The 26,374-nt window shown below is 36.1% G+C and overlaps 1 protein-coding gene across 8 annotated transcripts in view; it reads right to left on the bottom strand.

The window, feature by feature from the left end:
- Positions 1-457: 457 nt before the first annotated feature.
- Positions 458-26,374, bottom strand: part of LOC139962493 (ralBP1-associated Eps domain-containing protein 1-like) — a 66,895-nt gene continuing 40,978 nt past the window's right edge. For 3 of the 8 annotated variants that reach the window (XM_071962498.1, XM_071962502.1, XM_071962501.1), the window contains exons 11-21: positions 21,320-21,418; positions 18,204-18,303; positions 17,285-17,434; positions 14,723-14,765; positions 11,768-11,785; positions 8,812-9,041; positions 5,022-5,089; positions 3,703-3,834; positions 2,879-2,956; positions 1,815-1,921; positions 458-1,244 (exon numbers count right to left, since the gene is read on the bottom strand). In XM_071962498.1, coding sequence (XP_071818599.1) covers positions 1,061-1,244; positions 1,815-1,921; positions 2,879-2,956; positions 3,703-3,834; positions 5,022-5,089; positions 8,812-9,041; positions 11,768-11,785; positions 14,723-14,765; positions 17,285-17,434; positions 18,204-18,303; positions 21,320-21,418 — 1,209 coding nt within the window. In that variant the 3' untranslated portion in view covers positions 458-1,060. The remainder of the gene's footprint in view (positions 1,245-1,814; positions 1,922-2,878; positions 2,957-3,702; positions 3,835-5,021; positions 5,090-8,811; positions 9,042-11,767; positions 11,786-14,722; positions 14,766-17,284; positions 17,435-18,203; positions 18,304-21,319; positions 21,419-26,374) is intronic. The other 5 variants (XM_071962503.1, XM_071962504.1, XM_071962499.1 and 2 more) reach the window with 4 other exon arrangements.

Genomic DNA, 26,374 nt, shown 5'->3' with positions numbered 1-26,374 from the left:
GTAAGTATATTCTTCTACAATAGTAAGTATATACTTCTATCATAGTAGGTGTATAGTTCTTTCATAGTAAGTATATGCAACCTGTAATATGACTGAGGCCTGCTGACTCTCACGTTAAGCAGCCAAAACATAACCTCTTTTCACTCACTGTGGGCATTCTCATAGCATTCACAAATGCTAAAAATTAAGTTCTATTCTTTGGCTCCAGCCCAATCTTTTGAATTTACCAGCCTATTCGTAAACCAATCTTCTAGCTAGATGGACCAATAAACAGACCAGGAATGCTAACAGTGCTTGCTATAATAAACGTCCCTCAGCACAAACATCTCTTTCACCCGCGAGAATAGCTCTGAAAGACTGCTTTTTGAAAAACACCTTAATTAAATAATTAACTTATTACTTAATGATTAGTAAAGTTAAGTTTCATTTCTTCTCAGGGATATAAATATCATGAATTGGAGGGAGGGGAGGGGGTGGCGGGTGTGTAAGCTTGATTTACAAGGAAAACAAATTATAATAAGACAGGCTGAATATAAACAAAAATTGGCTGTATTGGTTCAAAACAGTGTAACTATAATATTTTAGATTTCACTTCTACATCTGGGCAATCTCAATTTTAGAAACTACAAAAAACAAATGATACTGTTTTGACTTTTCAAGCCATTTTGAAACACATATTCTAATAATAACCAGTTTGCGTTGGTTTTTGGCTTACACTTTGAGATGCCTATAAATCTACAAAAAGCTTCTTTGCACTGTAAAAACTGGAGTTCCCCGATTCCTTTCTCTGCGTGTTTTCCTTTGTCCACGTTTACGATATTTACAAACTCTACCGAGACTTTTTTCCAAATCCGTGAGCCGTGGACGTCAAACAGATGCCATCTTGAGACTGCTCTATCCGGCTCGTTGCCACGGGCTGTAAGAATGACCTCGCCCGAACGGACAAGAAGTCAACCCGACTGAATATCGCTTGCGGGACCTGTCTCCATCCAACGCTCAGCGTTGTTTGTATCAAAAGAGGCCAGAAAAGAGAAAAAGAGGGCGGTGTTTACGCTTTTCATCAGCTACTGTTTATTTTATGAAAAGGCCTGAGTTTCTGAAGCTGAGCCTCTAGAGCCACACGGTCTCCCGTTAGTTGGCTCAACTCCTGATGAAGTTCGTTATTATGCCTCGACAATATCACATTTTCCTCCTTTGCGGCCCGGATGGCGGCCTGAATAGCCTTTCGATCTTTCGGTTTAGACCTGAGGAAAGCAACGAGCGATAAAAAAAATTCTATTACTCTCTGTTCGTTTTGTTGAAAGTTACAGTTGAGTGAGAAGAGTTTAGGCAGAGACGTCAAAAATTTGGTGAAATTGATAAAAAAAAAATTGTCAGAGTAAAAAACTCGCTGGAATGGAAATCTCGGCGGTGACTAAAAACGGCTGACTTTTAACCTTGGACCCCTTAGAAACCAAGCTCAAAAGGGAAAGGTTTGAACATGGGCCCTAGGAATGGTGATATTGATCAAAGGGCAGAGGGGCAGACTTTGACAAAGGAAAAAAGAAGATATTTCTTGGGAGTCATCAGCATCTGAATTTTTTCCTTCCTAACCTTTTGTTTACTTCCTAACCCTAGCTATCTAAGCATCCCTTAAAGTGGTTACAGCAGTTCTATAAGGTTTGATTGGTCAACGGCTAGACATACCTCTAGACGTTCACCATATGGATCCAATCATTATACTGTTTGTACCACCACCCTCCCCTCCCTAATCCCCTCCCTAATCCCCCCTCCCTCCCTAATCCCCTCACCCTGCCCTTCGCTTATGAACTCACTTTTTACTAGATGATGTTGGGGCTGATAAATGCCTCCTTCTGTCTTGTTTTTCTGCCTTCTTTACATCTTTATCTAAATCAACAGAGTGATGCCTCTCGGGGCTCTTCTAGAGAAAGACAGAAAAGTGGTTAATTATTAGAGAAATCAATTGCCTCTGACATCTAACTCCTTCCACGGACAAACGCACACTCAACGTAGTTACAAAATAACAGACACACAGTCTATAGAAACTTGTGATAAACCAGGCGTAGGTAGCTTCTTCTATTATATTTGTCTGATATTTTTCGGAATCTTTCATTTTGGGATTAAAATAGGTGGCTACCTCACAAAAGAGTCTGTGAAGTAAATTTAATATTTATGTCCTGAAAAGAGAATGTTTTAACATAAACCTTAATCAAACATGTATAAAACTGAGTATAAACTATATGAAGTTATAGTTATGGTTCAAGCCAAACCAATCCATAGCAGATTAACCCATGTCCTGGGTAATATACAAACAAACATATATATATCCATGGACACACATATATATGCATCTCACCCATGTCCTTGGTGATATACAAACAAACATATATATCCATAGACACACATATAGATGCATCTCACCCACGTCCTGCGTGATATACAAACAAACATATATATCAATAGACAAACATTTATATATGCATCTCACCCATGTCCTGGGTGATATACAAACAAACATATATTTCCATAGACACATAGACATGCATCTCACTGCATGAGAATGGAATGTACCAGCATCTCATGAACAGCAATTGCAAAGTCAAAAACAATCGCAGCATTAAACATGGTCAAAACAATCTATTAAAGCATGCGTCATATCCAACTTAAACGCAGCATTTAAAAGAACCATAGCATCAAAGGTAATCGGTATTAAAACCAATGGTAGCAAGAAACTCAATCTTGAGAGAAGAAGGCTTTGGTTAAGGTGCGAGGTGTTCTAGGCCTTGCAAACTGCTACTGAAACATAGCAAGCCTATGCTACGTAAACAAATGTTGAAAACAATGGTGAAGGGAAAATAAGAATATTTTTCAATCTTACCTGTAATTCGATGTCTTGCTGCAACTCCTCTGGCAAGGGTGGCCGTGGGGGCAATTGAGGGGGACCTTCCTTCTCATTCTGGGGGCGGAAAAAGAGAAAAAGAATTGTGAAGAAACATATCTCACATCCAGAACTTATTCTTAAAATGCCAGCTGTTGTCTAGAAATTTGAAAGAAGGCCTGAAAATGCGGCCGTCTTAGTGGGTCCCTTCTACTTTGTATTCATTTTTTTCCTTCTTTTCCAAAAGTACTTAATAGAAAAAGTTTAGCTGAAAACCTTCCTTACAGGATCATAAGAAAACCTGGAAATCTATGAAAATGTTAGTGATGAAGAAGCCTGTACCATGGGCAGGTATGCATACAGGTGTACAGCTAATGTGGAACTTGGTAGCAGTCATGTGACTGATAATATTCACACTTTGACTATTCCTTGGCACTTCATGTACTGCCATCTTGACTTTTCGCAACATTGCACAAATTTGAAATCTCTGAATTTAAACTGTTAGTACCCAACGTATCAATGCCGCCACTGAGTTAGCCTATCATAAATCTCAATGCAAATGACATTTAATAATTTATATATATAATATATATTTCATAATATTGATTCAATTAATTTTTGATTCCACTGCACTCATACTTCTTTGACAATTTTATTCCCAATGTCATCATCATCTGTTTCAATAATTTCAATTCTAATTCTGGAATTGGAAATCGTTCAATATAAACATTGTTTTTTTTCTTCAAATTTGTTTAATAACATCTTTTCCTTCTGGCAGTTTGGCTATTTGTAGGATAAAGACTTCTAAGACTTAATAAGCTTACACTTTCTGTAGTCTTGACTTCAAACGATGATTGACTATCTTGGAATTTATCTGTTCTCTGTTGTGAATGCCTCTCATCCATAGATATGGCTCTCTTAGGCGTGTGGGTATATTGCACATCTACTTGCTGATTCTATTAAAAAAACATGAAGAAAAATGAGAATAATAAAGATATAAAAATAACTTCTTCTTTATAAAGGCAACCTGTATTTCATCACTAACAGAGGGGCTAGCGGGATTTTTCCAAAGTATTCTATATGCCATGGTTTTCAAAAGCAACAAATTATGCCCACACATTTAGTAGCTGTGGAACCTCACAATTTGTTATGAGAAATATTGTGGAGTGTTGTGGAAAAGTTGTGGAAAAAATTTGTGGAAAAATCGTGGAGTGTTAGCTCAGTGGTTAACGCCGGTGCCTTCCAATCATAAGGTCCCGAGTTTGAGTCACTCCAAGATAAATGCATGTCGTCCAGTTACAGAGTTGTTGACAATTGACAATTCATTATCATGGACGTTAAATATGAATCTAAGAGACTGACTTTGGTCAGCTTGCGGCTTTGATAAGCCAATGATGGCTTCTTCGCGAGTTCCTGCTTGCAGGAGGAGCTAAAATACATACATACATACATACATACAAATAGTTACATTTCTTTTCCAGATTTGATAGTACTCTATGAGATAGAAACAGACTGATGACAAGACAGTCTTTACTTGTAACATGGATAACTTTTGACCACAAAATCAAGAAGTTTCACAAGTACAAACTAAGAACAGTTTCATTGTACTCTAAGACTTCAAAGCTAGAGCATGCAAGCTACGAAATCTCAAATAACCACCGATGTGTTTGTACTTTGAGAGGGTCTGTGGATCGGTTAGGACAGGTATTGCAAGGTATTATACACACCAAAGATAAACTTTCTCTCAACTCATGAATTTTTGTACACATTTCGTACCTTCATTACATTAAAGCCATCTGGTATTGCTTATAAAACCCAGGCGTACAGGAATAAAGAATTGACAATTACAGCTTCCGATTCAAGTTGGCTACAAATATATATTTTTCTGTTGAACTATTTCTTCTCCAAAATTCAGTTTGACCTAAAGGTAGATTGTAAAGGGATGAAAGGCAATGGGGGGGGGGGGGGGGGGGGGGGGGGGAGAAGGGGCATAATGTGGCGCCCTTTTCATACACAGAGAACAGAAGTTCCTGAAAATTGGTCTGAAACTGCTCGGGTCTAACAGTTGCCCTTTACTATAAACTAGAGACAACCGAGGCTAGGAGACGTCTAACGATGAACGCCGCCTAACGAGGTCACTCACCTGAGCACCAGGTCGTGGAGGAATCAGCGGTCGACTCGGTCTGCCAGGCTCAACTGCCGTTACTCTATCTGTGATGGAATATAATCAAACTTCAAAATACACATGGAATAGGGGCGGGGGGGAGGATTTGATGGCGAAAAATGAACAAATACGTTTGGGAATTCTAATAACAGTCTGTACGACTAGAACCAATTAAATTTAACACGTGATGAAGAATCCATTCTCTATTTTGCTTTCACAGTGTATTGCTACAAAGTAATGTACAAACAATACAAAAGATTCCACTAGGACAAGAGATTCCCGCTATCGTATCGTGGAAATATAACCTGTACAGATACGAAGAGTATATACAAATCCAGATCGGTAGACCAAAAATCAACAAACCGTATATCAGCAGAGACTCTTCTTCCCTATGATTTCGAATGATTCAACCAAGTTTGAAATGGGATTTGACAAGTTTTCAAATTTAAAAATAGCAGCATTATCAGTTTTTGTCCTCTGTTTTTTGTTGTTGTTGCAAGCTCATGCTAATGTTTAAGAGGACTAGTGAGTCAGACAAAATATAACAAGAACATCATTTTTCATGGTTGATTAAGTGTTTCAATCACACAGGCCAAGAAGAGAAAAAAGCAACAGTCTAAACTTCTAATATTGTTGCCTCTACTTCCCCATATAGTAAAACATATAATAAAAAAAATAGAATTTTGATATTTTTTTTGTGGATAACATTTTCATTTTCAACTAATACTGTAGATAATTACATAATCGAAACATGCCAGAAAAGTTTCACAATAAAGGGGAAATTTCCTCAAATTTCCTTTACTAATAAGGCTATTATTAGAACCATCTACAGGGAGAACCTGTAAATAACATCACATTCAGCATACAAGTTTAACAAGTCCCAGAGCATTGTATGTTAAAACACAAAACCATCTTTCAACAACCATTTGATAACACTTTTAAAAAAAAAAAAAAAAAAGTCTACTATTGTAGTATGAAAAAAAAAAAATTCTGTGGCATTCGAGATTGAACGTGTGTTGGAGCTGTTTCGACAGGACTCCATGAGCTTATGTTAGCCTACCTGCAATCCCCCCGCCCTCCCCCAACCCCTACCATTTTTCTTGTCAGTTAATATATTTTGCTCACCATACTTCAATGCATAGCATTCTACAGTACATGTCTTAATGGAAGACCAGCTCACATTGTGCTGAAGGTATAGCTTCCACTTTCAACATACAAAATCAATGAAATTGGGATGCATACTTTTTCATACTAGTATATAAAGGCCGGCCCCTCTCCAACCGAGGGGTCAGGCAGGCAGGTCAGAGCTTGAACCTGTTCTTGGTTATGTGTTTCAACCATGAGTTGGGTTTCCTTCATACATCAAACAAACCCTGGCTAAAGACAATACTTTTGATCAAAGCCATTTTAAACAAAGGCAAGTTTTCAGATCACTTCAATTTTCAAAAAAAAACCAATTTTTTTCCATACTAGTATATAAAGGCCAGCCCCTCTCCAACCGAGGGGTCAGGCAGGCCCCCTCCAATCAAGGGTCGTGCTAATGGTGAGATGGATATACAAGGTCGTTAAAGCTTTTCACCTCATCGATCATCAATTAAGGAATAGTTAATCCCTTTTCAATTTTTTTAAACTTTTTGATCAACAGGGTTTCAAGTAAGAGCTTGAACCTGTTCTTGGTTATGTGTTTCAACCATGAGTTGGGTTTCCTTTTCATAAATTGAACAAACCCTGGCTAAAGACAATGCTTTTGATCAAAGCCATTTTAACAATGGCAAGTTTTCACAGGTTTATCCCACATGAGAGTTGTACAATGAACAGAGTGGTAATCAAGTCACCTCATTGTTTTGTGGGCTGGGTCAGGTCATTACCAGCAAACTTTCCTGACCAGAGACGACCAGTCACTGAAGTGAGTCACAGTATTAGTATCTCTATGAGGCCAAATGTTTCACCAAATTTTTCAGATCACTTCAATTTTCAAAAAACAAGCGACTTCTGAGTTGTGACTTGTTTTTACTACAGAACTGACTAAGAATGCTGTACAACTTCAACGTAGACAAGACAACGGACATTTCTAAAAAATTAAATGCAAAACTTTGAAAATTTCCTCATAATGCTGACGAACTTCTGAGAAAAAGACATTCCAAAACTATGGAATTGGCATCTGCAATCAATCCAGAATGACCACCATCACGTCACCCGCTGCACGAGGTAAAACTAAAAATTCTCAATCACAAATCAATATATCAATTAACTGTATAAATCTGTTGGGTCTTCCAACTTTCTACAAGCCTAGCAGGGGCATCGCCCGGTAAGAGTGTAATAGTTGTTTCAAACAGAATGCTATTGGAAGTCTTACCGGAGAAACACAAAAAAAAACGGTATAACAGTTTGGTGCTTTACCTCGGTTAATACTTCAAAGAGCTCACAAGAGATTCCTCTCACTTATAACACATCGCTGCTTTGACAACACCTATCGTTACACTTTGTAACATTACAAACAATTAAACATATAAGAATATGAATGTAAACTAACATGAAGGAAAAAAAGATAATCATTACAATGAAGACAAGAAGACATATACAAATTTGGCAAAGCAAATAAAATCCAACTTACCTTATCTTCTTGTAACTATGTCAAAAGATAAACCTTTTATTTTGGTGGTCAAAACCTTGGGCACTGTTTTTGTTACTTACCCTTTTGCTTATTTTCTCGCCCTTGATATAAAAAGCAAATATTTTGAAATACTTCACATAATGCTTCCTTAATCACAGTTAATCACAGACGAGCTATTCCTTTTCTTCTGTTTGTTTTCTTAATGGCCAAACATGAGTTTCCTGTTCAGCTAAATCTCTCATCCCCTTCCCTTGTAAGTAAAATTTTCATAACGAAAGTAGTGAAAAATGAACTCTTCTCAATGTTTGAAGTTTTTGCGATACCTTTTACTTTCACTTTAATTTCAAAAATAACTTCTGACATCAGAAACAGTTGAAGCTGCACCAGACCTTGTAAACCATTGAATTAGAAACATACATACACAACCACCCACACGCACGCACACAGACACATTACTTCCCTGTATGTGGACAGTGTATATAACTATATACAGCCGACACACCTTCGCAATTACAACAAAAAGTTGGGATTCATCCAGATACTTCAGCCCAAAGGGACATTAAGGAAAAAAAGGAAAAAAGATGATGGATTTCCATCCAGTTTCCTCTTCTACATCTGTAATATTACTTGTGTGCAATCGTTACACTCAGTTTCGTAATGTGAGATACGGTATTGTCAAGTATTACGATCAACGTTTATTCAAGCAACGTTTTAATATTCAGGAGTTTCTGTGCTGCACATACATAGACAGTCTGTAACTACAAGTTAAATCACGAATCAAACCTTCCAAAAGTAAAAATCTGTTTGAGTGAAGGAACTGGTTAAGTACTGATGTATAAAAATGGTCGAATATCAGATCTGGATAATCCTGGATCTGGATCACTGAGATCCAGATAATCCAGGCTTTATCTGTCAAGTATCGTACGGTTTGTCGAATACCGGGATCGATGTGGATAATCTGAGATCTGGATAACAAACTAGCAATAAAGCCCTGCCCTGTTATGGCCACTCTCACCAGGGAGGGGTACATAATGACACTCTCTACTCCATCAAAACTGTTATTAACAGAGAAAAATCCACTTACCGCTGCATGTAAAAAAAAAAAAACACATACCAGCTGTAGTACCCCGATAAGCTGTGGATGATGATCCTTACCTAACTCCTCCATTTTATTCAGGTCTAGCGAAGCTGCCCTGTTGTGACCGCTCTTACGAGGGGGAGGAGCAGGGGCAAGAGGCGAGACTGGTTCGACGGTTCCTACCGGTAGAGACCGGTTACCCTCTGACTCCTCCGTCAGAGCTTGTTGTCTGTATAGTCTCAGGGGTGTGAGAGACTGGGATTTGAACTGCTGGAGTTGACTCCGTAAAGTTGGACCAGTGTAAGACCTAGAGTGAAGGTGGTTGGATGCATGAGTTTTTCTTCTTTGTTTTCCTCTCCTCTCTTTTTTCTCCCCCCTTTCTTCTACCTCCCATTTTTTGTTAAATTCTCATCAAAGAAGCGCTTCAAACGACAACGGTTCTTTGTTCTGTGCAACGAATCCACCAAAGGCGAAACATACCAACAATGTGATGTGGTGGTATTCCTAGTCTTGACCTACCCCATACCATGTACACCCCATGGGACCATGATGAATGACCACTACCAGGCTTGTACCTCAATGAAAACCACCAATGAAAACCACTTCCAATTTGCCTGTCCTTAAAATACCAAACGTGTTACTTTTTAATTATGAAAATCACATCAAAATATTCAGTCATTCTTATTAATCTCTCCCTCCTGCCCATTGGAATCCTCTAATAGCTCCACAACACAGACTCTACATCTATGGTTTAATTCTCTCAGCCCACCCTCCAATGCAACGGTATCTTCCTAGTCTCACACCCCCTCCGACGCCACCCCTTCCCCCCCCAACTCCAGGCTGGTAAATACTTGAGGCATGAATATATTTCTAATAAACCTGACAGTCCTATAACAGTCTAGTGGGTAACATGTGTTCAGCTTTTCTGACCCTCCCACATACCCACTCTACACCTCTTCCCCACCTCATGCCTCCTCCCCCTCCCCCAACCATCTTTTACACTATCGAGTATACATTTCATGAAAGTATTTCTGCTTTAGAATCATTAATCAAATTTTAATAATATCCCAAAAGACTTAATTAAATCGCAGTCTGGTGGGTTTTAGTGAATTTGCCAGGTACGATTCAGCCATTCAAATGATAATGGGGGTTAAAAAATTTCTAAAATAATATTTTAAAAAATGTAACACAGTGCACACTGCAATTTAATAGTAAAAATAAAACCTGAAGCAATGTTACTACAATTTGCACTAAAAAAAAAATCGCTGCTGGATAAAACAACAATTCAAATGGAAACTAAATATTAAGGTGTCTAACATACGAGGTATGAATAAGCAATTAGCTTATGAAGCACATGATTAATAACACAGCATTAGCAACGGTGCACAATTTGATTAGTAAATTAACTAATGCAAAGGAAGGGTTGCTTTTAAGTTTAAAGGGGTGGGGTGGGGTGGGGTCTAGAGTTTAATTTGAGATGAGAAATGTAAAAGTTATTTCCTGTGTCTTAACATTAAAAACATCTGCAAATATCTTTTGCCATCATAATAATTAATTGCCAAACTATGTAAATTTTCCTCAAATTCTTTGACAAAACAGTTATCATAATCATATCAAATGAGTCTTTTTTCCTCCCTCCTAAACCTACAAAGTGATCCTTCTGGCCAGGCAACCTAAAAGTCATTTGGTGTTTTTACTGGGATAACAAAAATTTAACCATTTTCAAAGATGGTCCCCAAATTTTTCTTCAATATAAAGGTCATGTGCTTTCTTATACTTGCGTTACTATTTGAAAATCATGTCTAGAGTACAGCAGGCAAACAGTAACCAACAAGTCTTAAAAACATAGGCATTATCCAAGTAGACTACGAGATACAGGGCAACAAGGGACCATAAGGTAACAATATCCAACTATTAAGTCTATGGGAGCAGGGTAGCAGCATAAGGTAACTATCAACTATTCAGTACTTAAGTATTATCAACTTAAGTATAAGGGAACAGGACAGCAGGTATAAGGTAACTATCAACTATTCAATACTTCAGTATTATCCAACTTAAGTATAAGGAACAGGACAGCAGGCATAAGGTAACTATCAACTATTCAATACTTCAGTATTATCCAACTTAAGTATAAGGGAACAGGACAGCAGGCATAAGGTAACCATCAACTATTAAATACTTAAGTAATTATCCAACTTTTAAGTCTATGCGAGCAGGGCAGCAGGTATAAGGTAACCATCAACTATTAAATACGTAAGTATTATCCAACTTACATCTATGGGAGCAGGGCAGCAGGCATAATGTAACCATCAACTATTAAATACTTAAGTATAATCCAACTTAAGTCTATGGGAACAGGGCCGCAGGCATAAGGTAACTGTCAAATATTAAATACTTAAGTATTATCAACTTAAGTCTATGGGAACAGGGCAGCAGTCATTGGGTAACCATCAAGTCTAACAAGGAAATTGTGGTGACTCAAGTTGATTCCTGAGCAAATTTGTTAATATACTGTAGAGCATGTGTAGCGATTGTTTCTGAGTGTGGTGGTGGGGGGGGTGGGAGAAGGTTAGAAGGGGTAAATACGGGTCAAACAGGAAGTGGGCTGTATAGAGGAAAATTTGGTTATATAAGAAATAGTGACTATACCTATAAAGCATGTCCTTGGTAGATATAAATAATATGTTAAGTGGAGTGATCATCATAAATCTATTCCTGATTACTAAAAAGACTTAAAAAAAAGTCATGTTCTTCTACAATGAGAGTAAATAATGAAGAAAAGGGTTACAATTTTGAAAATCAGTAAACTAGGGGTAAAAAATAAAATTACCTCTACTGCAAATGGATATAAAAACTACAGTGGTATCTAGTAAGAGAGATGGCACAGGATGTATACAATTTTTTTCTAAAAGTTGGGCGGGGGGAGGGAGGGGTACTAATGAGAGGAAAAGGAGTTTACTACAGAGTAAACATCACAAGGAGATTAATATATTGATAGATTAATTGTTAATAAACAGCAGTAGTGAGTTTTACCTATTGTGAGTCTCTTCGCTTCATGGCAAGAAAAAGGGGAAAAAACCAGCAAAAAGAAAGGAATAGAAACAAATATAATTAGAAAACAAAAGCAAAACTAACAAGACAACTACATAGTTTAAAGTTAGCATCGTAAACATCCATAAGCTACATAGCTGGGACTAATATCTTATACCAGAATCAGTAACCAATAAATGTTGAGTCGTTTAAAGGTACGACAAGGCAATCAAAGCAAACACAATCGCATCCCAAATCAGTTATAAATTCATTTTTTAAGATTTCACTTTCATTTCAGGTTAAATGAGAATTAGATTCTGTATAGACCATGAAAGGAAACATCACCGCTAAAATCACCTTTGAGGAACTGCTAATTTTCAACCACTACACATTACTTTAGTATAAAATATGTTCTTACAGCAGCTATTTATATTTTGTAGATTTTTTTCTTCTTTTAACAATATCAAGCGGTTAAATCAGTGAATAGTGAATGAAAATTCACCAAGAACATCAACATTTTGTTGTCCAGATACCATGTTGCATAATAGTCTCAAACCTCATGTCAAATGCAAATTTTTTTTTTTTTTTTCATTTCAAGATTTTAATGAGAGTTGACTTTGCCAAACTTACGTAAAGAACTAGAATATAAAACGATGTTGGCATCGAATAACTTTGAACAGGATCGTGTTCCTCAAAGAGTTGCTCTCGTAAAACTGTTAAATCAACTACATGAACACTTATTAAAGTGCTCTTTCACTTACTGTTATACTTAAGCTTCACTACTGAAAATAAACAAAAAAATCAAGCTCACTGTTCGTGATATCGTTGATTCAAAGTAACTAAGGTAACTAAATTGGTCTTTTTATTCATTCAATATTAAAAGCTATCAAAGGACATAAGTACCGCTTTTGGATGATAAAAATAATAATAAATAATCATAATAAATAAAATAACAAATAACAAGTATACATTTCAAGACTTAAAAAGACGAGAAAAGTAGGCGCAGGGGCTACATTTTGAGCAGTTTACAGATATTTTAAAAATCCGATAGGGCTATGGTGGTGCTATTGTTTTTCAAGTGTTAAGGACTATTTCCTACGCAGAGTACGGTAGTTAACATTTAAATCGCTCCAGGGAAGATGAAATCGAGAATGTTAACAGTTAAATACTAGATATCCTTGCAAGAGAATTTGTAGTATACAAAGGGTGAATTTAAGTAGCTATTTGGTGTTCATATAGATACAGAGTTCAAGCAATTTGTCAGTGCAGGCTAACTTTCTATATCTAATTTTCTTTTCCAGATACACATCTTTGAAATAGGTTAAACTATTAAGAATGCTCACTTTCATAAAACTTTGACAATGTCATGTTCTTAGTCTATGCCTAATTTTAAACTACAATTAATCCATTGTCTAATTGCTAAAGAATGAAATCCAACAATTTTTGTAAATTGTCATATTGCAGTTAAAACCATGTTATTTTACGACCAATAAAATCTTCTCTTTCCTTGATCAATTATTGCATTCGTGACAAGAGCTGACTTTAATGAAATTGACTTAACTACGACAGTCCAGGTATTTTCCCGCTGCTATGAAAATTACAGTGAATTTTTCTAAAAGTTTCAAAGTACAAACTTTACCACCAATTTGAACAAAAAATTAGAAGGAAAAAAACATGAGATGTTAGTTAATAAATTAACTCCCAACAAAATGCTATGTTTTACTTTTTGAATATATGGTAACCCCAAAATAAAATTTATAAAATCATACATTTATACACACCAAAATGATAATTTCATACATTGGCTATGATGGCAAGCAATGAACCGATGTAAAAATCCAACTCATCACGAAACTTATAAACATAAATTTGTTTTCAATGTTTTTGGAAGGAAGTTTTTGGTGAAGGAAGTCTGACAACAACTTTGTTAAAAGTCCTTTTTATAGACCAACCACTAATATTTCATGAATATTCAAAGATTCTTTCTCTTGTTTCTGCAAATCCAAACTTCCCCACTCAAACAGATTAAATCAGACATGAAGATAACAACCTTTTTTCCCTCCTGTTGCTATTTTAGAAAACACTCTAACTTAAAATATGGAAACAAAAATGATGTGTAACTAAATAATTGATGTTCATTCTATCATGAATAACCAGGCAGATTAGTAAAAGCACAACCTCAGCATGTACGCCAGTAGAAACAGAGACTCAACCATTAATGTTTATTCAGGCTTCAAAATCTTCAGAAGAACCTTTCAAGAATTAAAACACTGATACATTCATTTTGAAATTTTTTGGAACACCCTGCCGATCTGGTTTCCCATTCCCTTACTAACAAATCAAATATCTTTGTCAATTTCTTTGGAAACTTCTTCCTTGCCTGATGTGCTAATGCAGTGTGTGACCTCATTCTAGGGTCTGTTTACTATGTTCTGTTTCCCACCGTCACGAAACACTTTCACTTGTAACATCGTCACGGCATGCCAAGTCTTCTTTCGACTTGACCCCTTTGCCAAAACAGAAACTTGAGTGAAAGTTTTGAAAATTATTGAGTAGAAAAAAGGATTTCGTGACTTGGCCATTATCATGAAACGTGAGTAAAGAATGCAATGTTCTGTCAAAGAAAATTTGTTAAAAAAAAAAACTTTTTAGGGAATAACTTTTTATCAACATTGACAAAACTGGTCAAGATACCAAAAAAAAAATCTTCTAAATCTTTTACTAAATCAATATCTGAGACAGTTGTGGATGTATGTATTAAAATTAAATAAGTTGTGCTATCTGTCATAGCACATTTTGGACTTCACAGCCATTTTTTTTTGTTTTTTTTTTAAGGAAGTGAGTTTTCCCAGAAATGGTGTGTCTCTGTAAATCTACTATTATACATGGTTTTGGTTGCCGGCATTTTTAATAACAGGAAAAAAAAAGGTTAAAACAGGAGAGAACTTTGGTTTTTACCTGGAGCGACTCCTTGGAGGAGGAGGAATTACTTCATGCAGGTCTGCAGATGAGTAGTAAGGAGTAAAAGCTAAAATTCGTTAGTTTTTTTCTTATTTCTGAGTAAAATTAATCCATTCATTCTGTCATGTGCTTTTTTTTCTTGGTCGAGGAACTTAAAAGCTGCATTTTGCATTGAATTTGTTCACAACAGTCTGGTGATACCAAATTCGACCGCCCACCCCACCTCCCCATAAAGGTTTTCATTAATATTACATGGCTTGGCAACAGTGTTGCCAATTTACATCACAAAATGCAAAAGGTTCTCATTAATATTACATGGCTTGGCAACAGTGTTGCCAATTTACATCACAAAATGCAGCTTTCAGCACCTCAGACTCATGACAGTTCACCACAATCACCAAATTTTACAAATTAGCAAGTATTCTATCAAGGAATATTAATTCAAGGGCAGAGCTCAGAAAGTAATTATAATATCCAGATGAAAATGTGTGCACAAATTGCAGGGATCCGAGACAGGGTAAGTCGGCCCGGTCATTAGAAAACCAACGGTTGTGGATTGGTCGTTGCGCTGGAAGTTTATGCACCTCTGAGGCAAAAATATTAATGGGAGACAATCGGGGAAAACAAATGGGTCCTACATCAGGCTCTCCTTAATTCAATGCTTTTGCTTTTACTTTGGTCGAGGGAAGCTTCCGGCTTTAAGCTCATGAGAGGTACTTTGTTCTTGCAGGGTCACGGATGGAATATGTCCCTTAATAAGCTATTTATAGGTAACCAAAGAGACTTTCCCTTTAAGATAGTTGTGAAACTGCCAATGTTAAGATGATATCTAACGCTTCTCCAGGTCATTAAGTCATGGCTACACTTGGCTATGATACACAATATATGTCAAGTTGGTTTGATTGTATGAAGTTACCAAACACACACATTTCTTATTTACCATATTTTACAAGAAAAACCATAAATTTAGACTGCATCGGCAAAGCATAACCAACCAGACGTGACTACAATTTGGCCAGCTATACATATAGCCGTCTGACAAGACATCTGACTATCCGATAAATAAACGGAATACCGAAATAACCAGGGTTTCCTTGATTCTTCTCCCTAATCCCCATCTCTCCCAACCCCACTTCCCCTGCCCCATCCCTCCCTGACAACTTAAAGCAGGACTTGAAAAAAAAGGTGGTTGAAACATCAACTAAAGAAAGAAGCAACAGGAAGGTTTGTGAGTAAACTCCGCAAGGAAGCTTCTGATACTATTAATAACTCTAAACATCTTTACGACCCTAGTAATCACCACCACCTAATAATCACCTTCTAAATTAGTGATGATTACAGCAGCAAAAAAAAAAAGCAAAAAAAATAAAACTGCTCAACACAAAGAAAAAGTTCAATCGAAACTGTCTCTGCGTTTATCCCTCTGCCCCTCCCCATCCCCCATGTTCTCTTTAGTGGTGTGAATTCCTAACTTGGAAAAGTTTGATTTCAAATGAGTTGCAAATAAACCAGAAGAAGATCACTAGCTGTATGCACAGAATAGGTCTTCGGGACGTGGCGCCCGATATCATCAACACGTTTTATCCCTGTCACGTAACTGATGGGGCTGCATTAACACAGTTGGTGGTCGCTCGTCCCAATCCCGTTCTCAGGACCGTATGAAACCCACGGGTAAGGCTATTATCTTAGATCTGTCAATCGTTTAAAGTGCTTTCAATGTTCAGGCTTGTAAATGGGATAGAGAGTGTTTCTAGTTGCTGATCAAAATTCTGCCTTTGTTTTTTGTATTTCCGGTGTGCAACATAGGGTATCAAAGAATTTTTCTTTACAAATCATCCGTTATAGAGGATAACATTGCAAAAAGGGTGAGCAATATCTGACACAGGAGACCTTAAAGCTCATACATTCCTCGTTTCTATAGCGATAACTTCAATTAGATATAGAACCTCCGAATGACACCCTTAGGCCCTCCACAGGCTTCATCCAGATCAGCCCAAAATTTCCCCGCTTTCGGCAGTAATCTTTTCGTGACTCATAGGTCATTTTTACCATTTTTCATATACTTACCTCCACCATTAATCTCAGACATTGCAGGAGAGAGCATTCAACTACACACATTGAAATGTTTTCACACTAAATATGTGTTAAATTCTGAGCAAGTATGACCATTTAATGGACTTTCTAGCATATTTGGGGATAATTCTGACCCTCTTCAGAACATACTCTGTCACCAATTACAAGAAAGGTGCAGGTATAGTTAAACTTACCTTTTTCAAAAAAAACTTTAAAACTTTAATATTAAACTAAAAAAAATTCACACAAAATTGTCTCAAAAACATTTACTAATACTTACTTACCTTTTCCTTACATTTATGTAGCTTTTGCCCAAAAAAAAAAGTAATTATGCTAATTGTGGTGTTCAACTGCTACTACAAGAGAACTTTACAATTTTTTTTATTGCTGCGACAGCTTTCACAGCTGTTTACCCTCTTTATTTGTTCAACCGATACCACTCAACCCCCGTTCCTTCTGTCTGACCTAGTTTACGGTCACACTTACCCTGCCCTTCCTGATGGAGCGTGTTGTTTACACGCATCTTTTGGATGCTTGGGGGCGGTGCGATTTTGTTTGGTGTGGACTCGGTCGTATCGGCATGGGTCATGGATCTCTGCTTGGTAGTTTCTGACTGTCTCTCTAGGTGAAGGGGGTCTTATTGATGAACAAAAATAAGGAACAGAACATAAGAATTTGATCTACAGATACTCCTACTTAAATATTCTTTAGATTCACTAGAGATTATAAGTGCTTTTCCTTAAAGGTTCAAAATTCTCAAGATTTCAAAATTTCATAAAATTTGGCAATATTTTAAACATGATCTTGCTGTCAATTATATTTACAATTTTTTGTAAAGCAAATGAAATTATTATTAGCCTAGCCTTAGCCTAATGTACTTGAGAGACCTGTAAACTTATATTAGCTTTCTAATGCTCAATGTCACATGTAAGGAGCTTTTGACGTCAAAGGAGTTAACTCATAGGGTTTTTGTTGTTGAACATGACAGAATTTTTTGTGGTGAATGTGATGGGATATGAATATGGCAATACAATTTAAAAACAAATTATATAAATGCTTTTTTTTGAAAGGGACATTCCAATGGCAGAAGTGGATTGTTTGCATAATTGTCAATTTTCTAGGGGAAAGAAATCGCACTCTGATCACCAGGATGTGGATTATCTTCTACTCTCCCACCCCCTCCTCCTTTCACCCCTCCCTATTCAAATTTACATTTGGCATAACAAATATTTGAAAGTTTAGCAACTCAATCTACCAAGAATCATGTGATAATGTTGTAGAGAAGCTGTGTGGTTGTACCTTGACGTTCTACACGTAACCTTGCTCGACTACAATATAACGCTCAACGGACAAAACCCCAATCTTGGCATAATCTCCAATCATTCAAACGTCTGTATTAACTCACCAGAAAATGTCCTCGGCCTTTCTGTTGGCTGCTCACCAACTGCTAACGGTCTCCCATCTGGCGCCATGTGGACTGCGATAGGTTGAAAGATTTTGGCATCCTAACCGACCGAGAATTGAAATATAAAGACGGATTGCATAATAGCTCACAGACAAAAATACGGATCTTCAGATTTTACAGACTTACGGGAACAAGAGATTGAGAACAGTACCTTGAACGCTGTGTAACCATGGATACCACCTTAGTTTCGATACCGCTCTAGGCAAAGCAAACTCTTGGCTCTTTCAAAAGTTTTATTTCACAAGTTCAGTACACTATTATTATCATAGTCATGCTGATGTTTAATACATCCCTGATAAAATATCCCTAATAAATGTTGATATTAATGATTCCTTGATTCATGACTCATTCATGTTTAATAGATTCATTTGTTTGTTTCGATAGATAGAAATTCAAATTGAAAGAGGAAATGTGATGCTTTGTTTTACTTGAAAAAAAAAGGGTTTCGATAGTGTTCATCACATCACACACTGTAATGTCCTGAATTCCAAATAAAAGAGAAAAGTTATTTGTTAATTTATAAACTTCTGATAAAAATACCACTGGCTTTATGCAGGGTTTTTTATTTACTCCTATTAAGATAAGAATGTTTCATTTGTTTGAAAAAAATATGTATTTTTGTGGCCCATTTTAGTTTTCACAGAGCAAATGCATCAACATAAAGGGCCTCTAGGATTGTATGACTTTTGATATCGATTCCATAAATATTACACTTTTTCCAGGTTTTATTTTGATTAAATCTTCACTGATTCCTCAGCAATAGTATACTGTTCACGTTTTAACATTTGCTTGTTTTCCTAAATGCAAAAGTTTTGTTTCTAATCTTCATCAAAACATCCTACAAAGTCCACTTGGATTCTTGATAAACATATATATAAAATTTAACTTTTTTCTTTCTTTTTAAAGAAAAAAAAACAGTTCATGCACAATGAAAAGGAAAGAATTTTCAGAAAAATACCAAGATGATATCCAATAAAACATAGTTCACATAAAAGCATATTTCAAACTTTCTTGTGATGGTTCTCACTTGTATAAAAGCCCAGCAGAAGAGATCATACAACTCATGCCACATAATCAGTCTTAATCACCAAAAAAACACCAAAAACTTAGTACCTTTATAATTCCCAAATAAGCTTTGAAATACCAGATTTCTTTAACTTTCAGAGTGAATCTTGTACAGGTAGTGCTTGTCAGGTGCCCAAGAAGTAGTGACCATTCAAAATTTTTAAGAAAATTTTTCTACAGAAAACCCAGTTTCATATGAAGGAACTTTGTCAAATTGTAAACTAAATGCTCGTAGATTTTATAACCTAATACGAGCTTAACATAGCTTTTTGCTCTGTTTTCATATCACTGTACTGTTTTTGAGATCAAATATAAACCACAAAAATACCATTGGAAATTTTAAAGCCACAACCCAAAATTTACTTTGCCAAAGTTTGCATGTTAATTTAATATTTTATTTTGACTTATTGTCAGTTAAAATGATACTTCTTCAACTACTGTTTGAAAAAAGACTGACAAAACTCTTAATATTAATCTGCGTTAATAGATGAATACCATCCACTACCAAAGAGACATAAAAAAATTGGAAAATAAACGTTATTAAAGTCAATGTTTTTTGTTGTTGTTATGATCACTTTGTTGCAAGGTCAAATGTAATAGTTTGTATTGGAAAATAAAGAATGGTTTTAATGAAATGGCAGAAACAGTAACCAACCCAGAAATGCATGCTACCTACAATCTACTTGTTAGTAAAATATTAATTGATATCAAACCTAATTTCATAACTACTTATGGTGAACACAAAAATGATATGGAAGGGAGGAAGAAATTTCCAAAAAATTGTTTGAAACGAAACAAAACAATAACCCAGGGCAAATTTTTAATGGTATTCCCATCATCCGAGACTACAAGATTTCTGTTCGGCCAACCGGTGGTGTTTATCTAATTCAGCCTATATACTAACTATATACACCCAAGAAGGTAAAATGAATACTTTAGAGGTACTGAAATACAACAAAAAAAATAGTGGTAAGACCTATGATGCACCTTAAGAGGATTTTGACTGGTTCAGAGCTGGTGTTCTATTCACCGAAATCTACACATCTCACCAACGGTGTACATATTGGTGTTCTATTCACCGAAACCTACACATCTCACCTACAAGGTACATATTGGCCATTTTACTACATTTCTTCGGAAAACATAATTTGTTTTTTGGACAACCAAAATCTAAGACATGGTTTTTCCCGGGACAACCAGAAGAGATCCTTAAAAATTTGCCCTGTAGGCCTATCCTTTTCATAAAGCAGCATGGCATCATATTACAAGGTAATTATACATGTATGCAGCCCACTGCAAACAAACCATATATATTTATATATCTTTAAATATATATATATAGATATATATATATATAGATATATATATATAGATATATATATATATATATATAGATATATGTATAGATATATATAGATATAAAATATAAATTAATAAAGGCAGCCTCCCTACATGCAATAAAGTGTCAAATATACAAGCATTTTCAACAGTACTTAAACATAAACAATTGTCACTATGTGTCGTTTTCTTTAACGTGTATATCAACAACAAATTTAGATTTGAAGGGTCGTGCCTTCATAATGTCTACAAAGTTTATAACTAATTTTGGAATGATAAGTATATCCTACCACCTTCATTGAGAGTTTAATATGAGGAGAGATTTTCTTAACATGTATAACCAAGAAAAGGAAGAAAAAAGATGCCTTCATCATTACTACAAACTTTATCTCTTAATCGCAACATCCCCTATTGACAAAAAACATCCTGGTATTTCTGAAGAAAAGTGCCAATTATCATTTTTCTATATTTTTATTTATTTATTTATTATTTTTGTATCTCCAACTCTTCAGAGGCAAATTTTGGAAAACTATATAAATCTACTATTATACGGAAGGACAAACGAAATGTTTGGTATAATTTGTTGGTATTAATAGCAACTATAAACCTTCTATCCGATTCCCTGAATGGGGGTATTGAAGGGGGACACTTACGGGGTCAGGAGATATAGATGCAAAATTAAAGTTGACTGGCGTTTGAGAGGAAGGCGAAGCAGGCCCTGGGAAAGGCGAGTCTTGAAACGTCGCCCAATTCTGAAATGTGAAGAACAATAAGACAATAACGCTTTGTTACGAATGCAAAGGATAGGAAATGACAATGACGTCATAATTGTGGCTCGGTGAGAGGTTACAGATTTAAGCCAGGATTTAAAAAATGAAATGAAAATCTCATAACAAATAGATAAACAGTGGGGTGGGTATCCTGAAGGCTTCCATAAATATGTCAATAAAAAAAAAAACCAAAAATACTTCACAATAATGACTCAAATTTGTCTCTTTCAAGCAACAATATGATTTTTGAGTTGGATTTCCACATGTGTAGGAATGACAAGAAAACATCTTCTATAAACAGTGACCTATCAAAATCACTTTCTTCAATTCAATTTTGAGACCAACAGCGGGATTATCAAACCAATAGTAGCATGTTGTATACATGTAACAGCCGAGATTGATAATTGTAGTGATCTTATTTTCCATAACAGGGCAAACTAGAGAAACCACTGTGATAGTTTGTACAAAGGCTACAAATATATATCAACCAAATATTTAATTCTTTACTGGGAAGTTGTTCACGAATATTTATCATCCATTAATCATATCAGCTAAAGATGGTGGTTGGGTTTACTTCTCCTCAAAAGGACATATAAAATCGTCTGTTCCAGATTCTTAAATGCAAAGCAGGCTAGCAAGTTTTCCATCAGATATACCCATAACGTGTGTGCCGAACGGCTAAACAGTGAACAATGAGCTGGGAAAGGATATCAGCGACTGAATATTCATTTAACATTCATGACCTCAGATAGGTATTCTCAACTTTCAAAGTCGTACAGGACAGGGCTTATACATGTTTGCTCTTATAAGCCATGCAGAAGTAGTATCGCTTAATTAAAGGTCCACTTTAGGCATTATTTTTGTCACGATATGTCGTCTACCAAGGTAAAGGCAAACTTTGTGCGTGCCAATAATGTTTTTGTAGCTATTATTCACTTCTAAAAATATGCTGAATCCCCAGAAATCTCCTTTAAGGCTACACTGATGATGATTACTACTCATCAGTGCAGGTCTTATAATCATTTAAAGGTCATCTTTTGTCTTTTAAATTCTACAAAATTCAAACCAAAACATGTTCTTTTTTAGCTTCGCATAAATCAACAGAGCATCATTCGATTGGCATTCAGCACCATCTGTCCTTGACAAATGTTTGTAACACATTATATAAACAAGTCATTTGCAACCGATAAATTTAAAGTCTTATATTCTCCCATTGAGTTTTGTGTTGAATCTGAGGAACTGATCTAATGATCTACTGTGCATTAGTCTACAAGGTCCAGCCACTTTCACTGATTAACCTTAACTTTTTTAAAAGGGTCATTTCTCAAACATCAAATGTAATTTGACAATACAACCTAGACTTATAAGAAATAGTTACACAATAAAACTTTCTGATAGAAAGTGCGTTTAACATGAACAAAAGAGCACGATACCTTCTCATATATCCTTCACAAATAAGACCATGGATATTTCCTAGTGAGGGGATGTGGACAATTAATTGGGTGGAAAAGAATCTCGGTTACTGCACAAAGACAGTTTGGACAATTTTTCAATGAGCTAATACCACTGCATACTGTTCTCTCATGTCATGCTTCAAAGCACTCCTACTGACAGTATGAACAGTTCCTAAACTTTTACGAGAAGACTAGGATTTTCATACTGCTCGTACTGTCAGTACTGTCAATTTGTCCCAACTGGGTGAGTTGCAAAATATACTCTCCTTGAATCTTTGTCATGCTAAAATCTGTATTTTAGCCTCTGAACGATTAGCTGGAGCTACGACACTTCTGGTTGGGTGGACAGAAAAATGGCTGGCAGTTTCTCAACAATTTATCATTTTTTTATTCAATTTTTTTTCAATATTTTTTATTTCAATTTATCAACATTTTTTGGGGGAACTTAGATGATTAATGTTTCGTACCAGAAACGATCAACTACTAATTTGAAATCAATATCAGTTTGCTGATATCCCAAAGCCAACGACATATTTCTCCGATAACGAATATATAGAAAACAGTAGAACGATAACTCATAACATTGTTGATATATATATATATATATATATATTGTAAAGAGGTATAACTCAACTGAAAACAAATGAAACAGAAGGAATACAAAATTAAATTTAAAAATAAGAAAGCCATTCAAGAATAAAACATGCCTCAAGAAGACAAAATTTAAATTATGTACTAATTAATAATACTAATGATTGAAAAGTCAATACTATTAACGAGAGAAATTGTCTCATTGACTTTTCCTATTGACCACATCTAAATATCAGCCTGCGACAGAAATATAAAAAATCAATAAACAAAGCACTCAGACCAAAATAAGAAATTTGCCTACACATACATGCTGAAAGGGATACAATAGCTTATCCACCTTGTCACATTATATTTGTTGGAAGGGGGAGTGGGAAGTGGGGACGGAAAGTGGATAGAGAGGGTAAAAGAATGGGGGGGGGGAGAGAAGGAGATGTTCTTTTGTATTTTTAAACTGAAATACGGTTTATCATCAATTATATCAGATTTTTGCCTAAGCATACATGCTAAAAGAGATCCAATAGCTAAGATACCTTGACACATATTTGTTGGGTGGTGGGAGGAGGGTGTAGGGGTTGGGGAGGGGGATAGAGAGGATATTAAAATGGTGTTGGGAGATGCTCTTTGCATTTTAAAATTGGTTCATTGGTTAGCCTGTGGGACGACTCAGTTCTGGATCTTGCCACTGGTTCATATAACTGCATGTTCTTGTCATTTCTAACTTATACCTGCTGGTAAGTAATAATTATTACGTTCTTGCAATATTTGTGGGATACATAATTTGTTTTTTTTAATGAGTACAGATGAATTGATTAGCATACCAGAATGTCATCTGACATTTTGTGCCTGGACTATTCTGCATATTTTTGGGATTACATTAGTATATACGCTAAGAAACTTGGTAACAAGGTGATGCTCGCCCAAATTTTTTTCAAAATTGAATGGCTTTGCCTTTTAAACAGGTGAAGAGAATTACTAGCAGATGACAAAGATAATCATAAGTTTGTTCTCAAGATATGTGTGTGTGTTGCCTTTAAAAGGGACGAGAAACGTTAACCGCCGGCACTAACTTACTAAAACGACAAGGAATACAGCGGTTAGGAGCGGCAGACTACATTCACTAAGGCAACAGCAGACGATCAACATGTTAAGCAGTGCAGAGCTGTAGCCAAACATAGAACAGCAGCAGCAGCTTAAAGAGGCGAGCGAGCTGGTTAAGAAACCTACAGCAAAAACATGTTCCACTTTTCAACAGATTCGTGTACACATTACGTATGGTTATAATAGCACAATAGGATACACCATGGCTCACGACCAAATGAATTACAAATGATGTACTGTTTGAACCCTGCTAATGTGGTGGAATGTCAGTAATTCCCCCCCACCCCCTCCCCCTCCCACAAATATCAGTAACAGGTTGGTATCTGCCGACACTTAAGATTCATGACGTACTGGAAATGGGTCAAGCTAATGATGGTGATATTGTCACATCAGCTAAAGTGACTGGACTATGTAGTCTAAAACACAGCCCATGATTAGGTGAGTTCTCAGAATGCAAGGCAAAAATTCAAAGTGCAGTTAATAAATATGTTTACACGTTTGTCAAAAAACCAATGAGGTTGAATATCATCCCAGGTGGGTTTTTTTTATATCAAGTCGAAAAAAGTTCACGTTTTGTTTTTAAGCAATTAGAATTTCTAAATAAAAAAAAAATGGGTTAACATAAACATTAAAGGCCTGCACTGAAGAGCGGAAGTCATCATCATCAAATTAGCCTTAAAGGAGCATTCCATAGTATAAGACTAAAATTCTGCCTAAAGTAATCCTTTTAGAAATTGCCAGGCTAAAACACAAATGACTATATCATAAGATTATTAGAGTGACTACCACCGACTGTATGCAGGACATGATAACCCCTAGTCACTGTCACCAAGTCAGTTCAGGAGGTTTCTGATACCTTAAGGAAGACTGAACCACCCCCCCCCCTCCCCCCTCTAAGCACACCTGTTTTGTCACATTTAAACAAAACATTCAGGGAATGAATTCAGTGGTTACAGCAAATGAGAAACTGGTACTGGCAAAATAAACCTGTTTTTTTTGGCCCTCCCTCCCCCCCCCCTTGCCCCTTATCCCCATGACTTATATTTCAATCTCCTCACACAATCAATCATCAAAAGACAAATTCCATTGCGATCATTGCTCAAAAACAAAAAAATATCTTGGTTCCTTTTTCGGAATAACTGGTAAAGATTATTTATTCACCTTAATACATGGTGATACTGCTACGGAAGCTAGTTCATGTTTTTAATGACCTTTGACCCTACGGTAACCATTACAATGTCTTCTGAGTAACCTCAACTTGAAAAGGTTGCCACTTGCTGACACAAACAGGAGAAAAATTATTGAAATCAATGTTTTCTACTTTGAAAATGTGACTGTTAAAAGGAAAGCCATCCAACTACCAAAATCCTTCCAGACAAGTGTAAGCATGCTGTTATCGGCCAATCACACCCAAGTCGGTGCAGCTGCAATAGGTGGATGCAAAAAAAAATGTTGCTCGTGCTAGCAAAAATCAAACCTGAACCCTGCAAAAACTTAAGGCTGTGACCACGTAAATGTGTACAGATGTACATTCTCGTATGGGTAAATTGAAAATCAAATCGAAACCAATAAAGACATCCTGATCCTTGTTTCTTTGTAAGTTCAGAAATTAAGTCTAATTAAAATCAATCAAGGACAAAATAATGCCAACTGATTTTGAAATAAAAGTCTGGGGGTGGGTGGGGGGGGGAGAGAAACTGTTGTCCTTCTGTTCACTTTAGAGAGGGATGTGTGTTCTGTCTTTTTTAAAGAACCATTTTAAAGAAAATCGAGGCTTAAATCAAAGGAACATCAC

The sequence above is a fragment of the Apostichopus japonicus genome, chromosome 21 (genome assembly GCF_037975245.1).
Source record: "Apostichopus japonicus isolate 1M-3 chromosome 21, ASM3797524v1, whole genome shotgun sequence".
Taxonomy (NCBI): Eukaryota; Metazoa; Echinodermata; class Holothuroidea; order Aspidochirotida; family Stichopodidae; genus Apostichopus; species Apostichopus japonicus.
This window is presented reverse-complemented; position numbering and strand designations above follow the sequence as displayed.